At 47.6% G+C, this 10,916-nt stretch overlaps 1 protein-coding gene across 1 annotated transcript; it reads right to left on the bottom strand.

Annotated features, from left to right (window-relative positions):
- Nucleotides 1–1,666: 1,666 nt before the first annotated feature.
- Nucleotides 1,667–10,611, bottom strand: C1QTNF6 (C1q and TNF related 6). The gene is made up of 3 exons (XM_083573980.1): nt 10,211–10,611; nt 6,769–7,018; nt 1,667–5,397 (listed from the first exon to the last, which is right to left on the bottom strand). The coding sequence occupies exons 2-3, from the start codon at nt 7,010–7,012 to the stop codon at nt 4,850–4,852; spliced, it is 792 nt and encodes a 263-aa protein (XP_083430106.1). The 5' UTR covers nt 7,013–7,018; nt 10,211–10,611; the 3' UTR covers nt 1,667–4,849.
- Nucleotides 10,612–10,916: the final 305 nt, after the last annotated feature.

Raw genomic sequence — 10,916 nt, 5'->3', positions numbered from 1 at the left:
ACCCAAATTCTAGAGTTCAACCGCACAAGGCACGCAGTTCTGCATGCATGCATTATATCTCTCTAAAGTAAGTTTGCCTCCCCTCTTTCCGCAAGGAAGAACATTCTGGTCTAACAGCCAGTTGTCCCAGGACTGCAGAACCAAAGGGAGGCATCCTCTGGCCTCTCCCACCAAGCAGGGCAGCAAGGGCCACTGGGAAACTGCACCTTCTGCTTCTGAGGCACAACATCAGGGCAAGGGGAAAACCAGCCTGGCCTCACCTATCAGCCAGTTGTTGTTGTGTTGCTGTTGTGATATGATTGTTAGGTGTGCTCTGGATCCTGGAAGGATGCAGTTAACCACTAAAACCAGATATTTATCAGGTGAATAGCACCAGAGATACTGAAGTCTAGAAGCTAAATGTTTTGCTTTCTGCCTTATTACTGATAAGAATCAAAATGTGCTGTGGTGAAGGTGGCAGTTATAGAGTATTTAGCCGTGTGGCATTTGTTGTGGCTGTGTGACGTGAGATGTTATCCTTTCTAAGCCGAGATCATGTGGAGTTGGAAGCTATGCCAAACATCTGATTAGTTTCTGGGATTCAAGAAGAGCCCTGCTGGATCAGGCCCATGGTCCATTGAGTCCAGCATCCTGCTCTCAGAATGGCCAACTAGATGCCTGTGGGAAACCCGCAAGCAGGATTCAAACACAAGACCACTCTCTCCTCCTGCCATTGCCAGCAACTGGCATTCAGAAGCTTTCAAGTATGCAGGCAAAGCATAGCCATCATGAATTTGTCTTTCAAAGCCATCTTGGTTGGTGGTCCATCACGTCTCCTGCAGGAGCAAGTTCCATATTTTAAGACAGATTTAAGACTGCATTAAGAAATACTGTCTGAATCTTCCAACCTTCCGCTTCATTGGTTGTTCAAGAGTTCTTGGGCTAGGAGGGAGAAAAACTTGTCTTGTTCCACATTCTCCATGCCATAAATAATTTGATAAAACTTCTGTCATGTCACCTCTTATCTGCCATTTCTCCAAAGTAAACAGTCCCAGACATTCTGAAACATACAGCTGCCTATGCATGGTTACCCAGAAGATAATCCCAGTGAGCTGAATGGGGCTACTCCTAAATTAGCTTTCATGTTATGTACTGTTATCCTGCACTTCCTCCAAGGAGCAGCTTTCTAGCCACACAACATCTGTAGGGCAAGTAAGACTGAAAGGCAGTATCTTGCCCAAAGTCGACTGTTGAGCTCATGTTCCTGTTGAGCAACAGAGCCTGAGGTTTCCCATGTTCATAAGAACACAGGAAGCAGAGTCAAAGCATTGCTCCATGTACTCAGGGCTGTCAGCTCACAAGGGTTTCAGGTAAGGGCTATTCCCTGCCCTACCTGGAGATGTCGAGGCTTGAACCCGGGACATCCTGTGTAGGAAGCAGATACTCTACTTCTGAGCTACAGCTTTTCCCCAGTTCCAGTCCTCCAGCCATACCTCTATACCGGGTCTCCCCTCTTTTTAGAAATGCCCCTCTTTTGCAAAGAAACAAAATGTTCAATTCTTAAGCAGCTAAAATCTTGATAGATCCTGCAGAGCAGAAGTAGAAAGGATGTAACGTGGCTCTTGCACAACAGTGTCCTAGCTGCTTCACAGAGAAACAGGGTGGGAACAAAAGGAGAAAAACCATCTCAAAGTGCAATAAAGAAGTTTTAATATTTAGGAAAATACACACACACACAAGAAACCTGGTTGGGTGATTTGGGTTCTCTATAAAGCACCATAAATTCCACAGTCCACTATGTCTGCAATATATCTCTCATTAAGCACCAATTAATCTCCAGGATCCTGGTTTAGCACCAAAGGAGCTTCTTTAAAAGTCAGAAGCCTCTTTTTTTGCACCAAAAAGCAAGCAGTAAACACCGACACACCACACACTTTGCCTTATTGACTTTAAACGCAGAACTTCTTGTTAGGAACATTTGAGAGCTCTGCTGACATTGGAATGGAGGCAGAGGCTCGAGGAATTCAGAGCTCAGGTCTGGAAGCGATTCAGTGCTAGAAATTCCTGCTGTTCCCTAGAGAGACACAGGGACGCCACGCGTTGCAAATATACAACAGCTGGTTTCTCCGTTTATGCCTTGCAGAGAGGAGGAATTTGGTTCCTTGTCCAATCAGTCCCGGACTTCCACATCTGAAGAAAGCCCCCTTTCCTGATTCTTTCTCATAACCTTGCTCTGCAGGGCTCTCCATGGGGGTCAAAGCAAAAATGTCTGCCCCCACATAGCCCTTTGCCCCCTGAGAGACCTGTCAACTTGGAAGGAGAGCCCTGCTTTCCTATCTGCTGTCTCTGCACACTTGGCCACATGGCAGTGGGAGAGGCAGCGAGTACGCTTGGTGGGGCATGTGCAGATTCACAGCTTGTGCATAAAAAGTCGCAGCTAAACATTGTGCACAGCCGTATGCCAACTACATAGCCCTTTAGAAACTTCAGAGTGCTTTACTCAAAGTACCTCTGCAATTAGGGCTGGGGAATATATCAATATATTGTCCAAAACTGGATTGAAACCAATATTGTGATATCGTTTTCATAATTTTTGACCTGGCTGTGAATCATGATGTATCACGAATCATGATGTGTTTGTGTGTGCTATGTGAAATTTACAATGTAGGAAAAACTGTGAAGCCAGCCAATGCCTCTAGATAGCTCCAACTTTATTTCAGACATCATGTTTAGCTGGTGATATATCATGATGTTGAAAACCAGATATTGCCCAGCCCTATCTGCAATCCTGGCAAAATCCCTGTAAGGCTGATCAGCAACATCATCCCTATATAACAGGAGGAGCAGGATTCTGGATGAGTGAAAGTAGCTTGCCTGTGGGTGGAAAAGGGTTGTTGCTTTTGCTACCTTCTAAACTGGCTGCAGCTTGCTGGATATGCATAAGACAAGGAACCGTGGGGGGGGGGGCTACCACCTACCGTGCCCACATGGTAGTACAAGGTGAATAGAGAAATCATCTGCTACTCCTTCTTCTGATGAAGAACATTAAAGCTGCCTTCTCTTGAGTCAGACTGTTAGTCCATCTAGTCCAGGACTGGCTAGTCCAGGACAGCAGCTTCCCAAGTATTCAGACAAGATGTCTCCAGCTCTGCTACTTAAGATACTTCTACTACTGAGCTATGGTCTCTTTCCTATGATGGACAGCTACCCATTCCCTGCTCTATCCCAGACCGCTTCCTGATGAATTGCCTGCAGGAATAGGAGCTAGTCAGTGCTGTGCCACTGCCTGCCATATGACTTTCAGTTTTTTTAAAGCAACCCAGGATTAATGTGCTATATATTATTAATAGTGAATTCATTATCTTTGTTTGGATCATGGTGTATAGCAAAGAGCAGCCTCAATACTCAAAAAAGTGATAGCTACAGAGAGCTGGGGGGTGGGACCGGGACCCAAGGTTTGCACAGGTATGCATTTTTTAAAGGAAAAAATCCTAAGGACTGGGCATGCTCAATGGGCACAGAATACTGACTAACTGATGGAAGGGGTGGAATGGAAAAGCAGGAAATAAGGGCATGGAATGGAGTATCTTCAAAGTGGGTAGGGCTGGCTAGTTGGAAACTTGAACAAAAGCACTCTACAGTGTAGTAGAGGCAACGGCACTTTAAAGCATGCATGATTGTGCACATGTGCATCACTGCAAGCTGGAAATGGCTGGAAAAGGGGGTGGGGATATAATGGGGTGGAGTGGGCTCTGTCAATGGGGGGGGGGAGTCATGAAAGCATCCCCCATGCAAAATGATCATTGCCTGTACATAGGTGCAGGTCTCACTTATGAGAACCAGAAAAAATGTTCCCTCTAAAAGCCTTCTTTCCTTTGATGTTTGCCCCAGCCTGAGCTGACCTATTTCTTCAACACTTAAGGCACCATCAAAGTTAAACCAGTCTAGGCCCATGTAACCCATATGTGCAAATGTCCTTGCATGGCAATGGCAAACAGAAGTTTACAAAAAAGGTAGTTGCACCATTCCTTTCTTTACACTTCCCTGTATCTTTTACACACCTATTTTAAACCATGACTGTTCAGCTGACAAGCTCTAAAATCACAGGCTACGATCCAGTTCACAGTTGTGTAAGCCCCATTGATCTCATGCACAATTTGTGGGCTGGATTCTGACCTTTGTGTGCACAGCCTACTGAAGAGATCTAAATTTCAGCCTACAGAGCTACAAAACCTGTTCAGAGATGAGCATGGCATGCACACAATGGGTGGGATTCTGAGTCGAGCTATGGCAATTGCTCCATCAGAGAAAGCACTTCTGCTTGCCAGGCAGAATTGCCTCCCCTCTCTGCATGAGCTATTTTGGGGGTTCTTCTGACCCTCCCAACCAGATTTTGGAGAGGAAGGTCCCATTGCACCAGGTGAACTCATGTGCAAAAATAGTGGCTGCCGGGGTGTGTTTAGCTTGGAATTTATATGAAGATGTCACTCACTTGAGACTGCTCAATTCATCTGTGTCCTTCATGTACAACAAGAGCACTTTGGGCATTCCAGTAAGGAAGCACCACTTTCCAAGTCCACGCACCAATATTCCCATGAGGGAAATGTCTGGGGTAGCAGGTGTGAAGATTTCAGATAACCTAGAAAGCCCAGCTCTAACCTCACGATCTTGTCTGAAAACAAGCAGGCTTATGAATTGGTCAGCAAAACATTTCCCTTCTTCCATCTTAATTCTCTAGTGAAATGGTCTTCTCGAATGGCCCCGCATTCTTTGGATGCTTCCAGTCCTTCTGTGTATGATTTGCAGCAGCTTACAGGCAGTGTTACAGTAATGCTTAGGAGGACAGCGGAGGTGCTGGAGAGGCAAGCAGCTACTCAAGGCTGGGCTTGATCAGGTAGCCGCTGAAGGTGATGTAGATGTCCACGTTGTCACTGTAGATGGCGTTGTCGCGTTCTCGCTTGTAGAGGCGCACCCAGACCTCATCGTTCTCCCGCAGCTCCAGCATCAGGCTTTGGCTCTGCATGATGCTGCGGTCGCTGGGCTGGGCATAGAGGATGACCTCCTCCTGGTCGTTCCGCATGACGTGCATGTAGGTCTCCTTGAAGTTCCAGGTGTGGACGTTCAGGCTGAAGAAGTACAGGCCAGCCACGTAGCAGTAGAACTTGCCCTTGAACATGTCAAAGTGGCTGTAGAGGTTCACGAAGACCGTGTCGAAGATCAAGGCCTGGTAGCCTTCGCTGCTGTGGAGCGCCTTCTTGCGGCCGACTGAGAAGGCCGCGTACTGGTGCTTGCAAGGATCTCCGGGGGCACCCATCTGCCCCTTGCTGCCCTTCGGGCCTGGGGCTCCCCGTTCACCTGGGGGCCCCTCTTTGCCCCATTTCCCAGGAATCCCAGGTTCTCCTTGATCTCCTTTATCTCCTGTGCAGGGAGAGAGAGAAAGAGAAAGCAAAGGCTTAGGGCACCCATGGTTTGGTGAGTGGGCTTGGAACCCTCCCTTACAATGTGTTTCCATGCATTTTGTAGCATCTTTGGCAGTCATCGTGATAAAAGGATGACACAGCTGCCAGCGAAGGAGGTGGGCTGTGGGGAAAGATCCACGGAAGGCGGGGCAAAAGCAGCAGCTATGTCCCACATGCAAGGACAGCTGGAGAAGGATAGTCTTTGGAAGCCCTCAAAGATAGGAGGCTGCAGCCAATTAAAACATATGCTACCACTAGGCAGACTTTCCTCAATTAGTTGCAGGCTGGCAACCTCTGTCTGCTTTGCATTTGGCCTGAAGAGGATAGCTTTTGGTCTTGGGCCTGAACTGATTTCAGGCTTTTTCTAACCAAATGGAGCCATTCCTTGGACTTTTATGGTTCTGCTACAGACAGATGAGCAACTTACCCAGCATTGAGGAATGTTACTTGTGGGCAACTTTAGTTACAAACAAGCTTGTACTGGGCTTAGACACACACACACACACACACACACACACACACACACACACTTATACACAATCATATTGTACATATTCAGGGGAATGTGAATTGAGTGGTTAATATGTGTAACGACTGACCGTTGTGCACATTCATTGGGTCTCATGGAGAATGTTCACATAGGGTCAGATTCATTTGAGTTGCTGCACTTAGGAAAGCCAGGGCAGTGAATCCCACTAGCTCCTCCCACCAACATTTCCTCCCTCCATACCCTCCCCAGTACTGCTTTGGATGGTCAGGAGACCCTGAACACTGTGCACACCCTGAACACTGTGCAGGGGTGGAGGAGATTGTTTTATCTGGCAATCTGAAAAGCTTGGGCTGATGGAACATGGCCTTAGTGTGGCATTGAATTCTACCCATAATCCTTTCATGAAGAGGAAATTGTGCACTTTTCATGGTCAATATGCCTAATTGCCAACAGACGTTGGGAAATGTGCATATCTTGATTGAATTTTGTACATTCTCTGGCCAGCATGCATAATCCCCAACAAGCCTCATTGATTGACCGGGAAATGCGTACATTTTCCTCTTCTTGGAAGAATTATGTGCTCTCCATGAGGCCTGGTAAATGTGCACAATGGCCAGTTGCTTTGCACATTAAACCGCTCAAATTACATTTCTATATATGTTATATACACACAAGCATATATACAGTAACAACACTTCACACGGATGTTTACAAAGTAACAGGCAAAATTCAAGTACATCCCCCGGCCCACTGGGAAGCTTAAAATATGATTTTAGGCACTGTGGTGATGCTGGGAGGAAAGAATGAAGGGAGAGGAGGAGTAGCTGAATATGTACTTACCCTTCAGAATGGTAATGTTGATATATGGACGCACCTCTGGAATAATATACGGCAAGGAGTGGGGACTGTTTCTGCCGGGACTGGCCTCAGAGGAGCCAGGTGTATCCAGGGAATCACAGCAACGTTTGCAACTGCTCGAGGTGATGGTGACTTCTTGGGGGCCAGACGCATCAGCGGGAGCCCCAAATACAAATAGTGGGAGTACAAGGAAGACCAAAGGTACTTGCATTTGGATGGTTTCCATAGTGACCTGGCAGAGAAGAGAAGGAAACACAAAGGGAACTGAAATCGAGAGGATGTGAAAGGGCAGGGTGTTTCTGGGCCTCGATTCTCTGCGGCTAAAAACGCCTCAGAAGCAAGGAGAAGGTAGGGCAAGCAAGCAGAAAGAAAGAAGAGCGAGAGCGAATCCTCTTCAGAGAGGTGCTATATTAGTCCTTTCAGATCTCAAAAACATGGCTGACTGCCTCTAGTCATGAAGGAACATTCTTGATATTTTGGGGGGTTTGAGGAGCTGGGTTGGATAAACTCTTACAGCAGGGGGCTGGTCCACTGTACCTCAGACCTTGTGGGTGGCTGGACTATATTTTGAAAAAAGAAATGATGCAAGAGCACCATGAGCCCCCATGGCTGCTTACCTGTGTCTTGCGAGCGGCAGGGGCTGGCGGCAGCGGCGGCAGGACAATGAGTGGCGCATGAAAGGGCTCCGGAGAGGGCCTGCTTAAAATGGTGGCTGCTCAAGTGCTGCTGCTGCTGGCACCAACAAAGCCCAGCTTCCTTCCTTCTCTAGGCAGGGCGGGGAGAAGCCAGGAGGAGGGAGGAGGCACCAGCGCCACTGCTGCCGCCGTTGCCCTGTGAGGGAGAGGGAGGGAGAGGGAAAGAACGTGCATGCTGGCGATCCACGCAGAGGTTCCCGGACTGTCCGCAGGCCAGATCCAAAAGGCAATTGGGCCTGATCCGGCCCACGGGCCTTAGTTTGCCTATCCATTTCTTACAGTGTAGGGGGGGTATTCAACTAAGTTTTTACTCAGAGTAGACTAATTTAAAAGTCTGTTAATTTCAGTCTACTCTAAGTAAAGACTTAGTTGAGTACCACCCCGCCACTGTAAGAGTTTATACAACTCAACCTCTCAACCCCCCTTAAAATACCAAATGTGTTATTCTCTTATGATTAGAGGCTGCCAGTCATGTTTTTGAAACCTGAAAGCATTGATATAGCACCTCTGTGACGATTCTCTCTCTCTCTCTTCTTTCTAGGTATTTCCTGTTTGCACAGATGGTAAATTACTTTACAGCAAGTGACGCGGTTGTTCCTTCTGCACTCAGAGATGATGAATAGCTCCTGTGGGCCATAATCTTCTGCATACGTCCTCAATGGACCTTTTCTTTTGAGTGGACCTCCACAGGATCGCTCCATTGGTTGCACAGAACATGTGGTAGAGGTGAAACATCTCCAAGAACGTCAAAGAAACAACTGAAAACCAGTAATTCCTTCACTGGCCAACGGAAACCTTGATAAGGGCAAGAGGCTACGTATGGGCCAAACAGGATGTGATGTGGAAGATCTGTGATTGGATTTCGCAGAGTCCTTTATCTTCAGTTAAAAGCACCCATGGGAGTGGGATTCGGATCGGGGTTGCAGCAATGGAGGAGAAGGAGATTAACTTTCCCTGTTGTGCAGTCTCTCTGATTTACAGCTGCCAGCAGGCATTGTTATTAACCACAGGGACCTGTGTTGTTCCTGTATCTCCCTTTCACTTTTTTGTTTGTTTGCATCTTTATTTAAGATGGAGAAATGGTGTGGATTGTGGGTGTGAAGGGTAGTCCCTCTTCGCCACCCTGCAATCCAGATTCCCCCTCCTCCAGCAGTTGCTTTTAACCAAACAAGAAGACATAAAGAGATCTTATCAACAGACCTTCCACATTACATTTAGTCTTGCTCCTATAATTTATCATGTTACCTTTAGAAAGGTACCATAAGCGGGAAAACAATAATACGTGCTAATGTACACCTTCCTTATATAATAACTTCCTTACCTTACCCCTTTTCACCACCATTCTTAAGCCCCCTGCCATGATTACAGACATCACAGTAATTACAAGGGGATATTTCCCTCCAGGATGACTTAACTGAGATAAGTATTATTTATAGTGATCTTGAAAGATCCCTCCCATTCAGGGAGCATTTTGGATGAACACAGCTCATCCAGTCAGGAAGGCAGAGTTTAGATTGTTAACTGATCTTTCTTCCTTGCCAGAAAGTTTCCTGTTCTAAAAATGAAATCTCAGTAGTATTAGAAATGTTAAAAGTCTGGTGTGTATGTGTGTGTTTAGATCTTATGAACATAGTAGCATAGGAAGCTGACTTATACCAAGTCAGTTCCATCTGTCAATCTAGCTCAGTTCTGTCTACACGGACTGGCAGCAGCTCTCCAGGGTTTCAGGCAGGGGGCATTCCCAGGCCTACCTGGAGATGCTTGAGAGGACTGAACCTGGGACCTTCTGCATGCAACAAAGGTGCTCTCTCCCTGAGATGCTGTACCAATCAGCCCTTTCCCCTATCCATTTTTAGGCGGGGCAGTTTGTCTGCAGCGCCCACCCTATCCGAACATCTGAAAGGATGCTTTAATTTTAGTCTGCACATGTGTGCAATTGAGAACTTCAGATAATAGCCTGCCTCGGTTTTGTGATCTGCAAAATGGGAAGGAAAGCTGGAGCAAAACAAACAAACAAAAACCCAGAACAAAAACCAAACAACCTGATTCAAAGGGAATTGACAGGGCATTTGCACATTATTTTTTTAAATTAAAAAAATACTATTTCTGCTAGGGATGGGGAAGGAGAGAAGAGCTCCTTTCCGCTCTAGCAAGCCGTGCCTGTGAAGACCTACCTCGCGTGCGTTTCGGAAAACTGTCTAAAAAGCAGCTGACTTCTGCCCTCTGGTGAAGCAGCACCCCTTGCATTTGAAAGAAGAAGAAGAAGAAGAAGAAGAAGAAGAAGAAGAAGAAGAAGAAGAAGAAGAAGAAGAAGAAGAAGAAGAAGAAGAAGAAGAAGAAGAAGAACAACAACAACAACAACAACAACAACAACAACAACAACAACAACAACCACAACAACCCCGTGTTCTTTTGACCCTCCACCCCTTTGGAAGTTTGCAGAGCGGCTGTGGAAGCAGGAATATGCAAGCCTTGCAGAAGAGGCGGAGGGGCTGGCACGGCTGGAGCGCGAGGGGAAGGCAAAAGCTGCTGCTGCCGAGGCATGTGCGTTTGATTAGGGGAGCCCGGGCTGGAGTTTTGCAAGCTAAGCATACACGCGCGCGCGCGCGCGCACAAAGGTGACACGGAGGAGGGAACGGGGGGCTGCAAAGGGGCGGAAGGCCAAGGAGTTCTTCTCTGCCTGGATCCATCCCCCGGGACACCTAGCCCGTGACCACCAGCAGGCTCACCCTGGAAGAGTGGCGCGTCGTCGCCGCCGCCGCCTTCTTTCAAAATCCCTGAAAGTTTCCGCTCCTCTGCCTTGCCGGTCAGTCCCCTCTGCACACTGGCTCCCCTCTGCTAGCCAAGCCAGCCCGGAGTCCCATGTCTTTAATAGCTTGTTGTTGGCAGAGGAAACTCAAACCGCCGGCACAGCCCGCCTGCGAGGCTCCCGTCCCGTCCCCTTTCTCCCCTCCGCGTTTGGGCTCTACGGCTCCAGCGGGTGTTAGGTTTCTGCCGCGTTAACTCTTTCCTCTGCAAAAAAAGAGCAGTTCCTGCCTCCTTCCTGGCTCCGTGCCTGCTCATCCCGGCCCCTTTGCTGGGCCCGGTGAGAGCCAGAGAAAGGGTGGAGGGAGGCATGTCTACTTGGGAGTAAGCGCAGGCGGACTGGGCCCCCAGCCCAGGGAAGGGAGTGAAGGGATTGCAGCCTGTCCTCTGTTGAACAACAGAAATGGATGGTGACCCTCGTGCCAGAACCGAGGTGAATTCAGTCTCTGTGAAATCTTAGCATCACCCGCCCAAAAGGAGATGCCTCACTCCAAAAGATTTGCACAACACTTTCTGCTGCTAATTGTTAGATATAGATGTGGCTTTAGAAACAGCTCATCACAGTGGGGAAGGTGAACTAGGTGGATGGTGTGGCAGCTCATATTCCTGTCCAGATTCCACATTATTGTT

Source organism: Podarcis filfolensis, assembly GCF_964270895.1.
Source record: "Podarcis filfolensis genome assembly, chromosome: 10".
Taxonomy (NCBI): Eukaryota; Metazoa; Chordata; class Lepidosauria; order Squamata; family Lacertidae; genus Podarcis; species Podarcis filfolensis.
This window is presented reverse-complemented; position numbering and strand designations above follow the sequence as displayed.

Coding starts and splice junctions, on each gene's coding strand:
- C1QTNF6 (XM_083573980.1), bottom strand. CDS start 7,012: ATGGAAACCATCCAAATGCAAGTACCTTTGGTCTTCCTTGTACTCCCA. Junction 5,398..6,768: donor CAACATTACCATTCTGAAGG/GTAAGTACATAT, acceptor CTCCCTGCACAG/GAGATAAAGGAGATCAAGGA.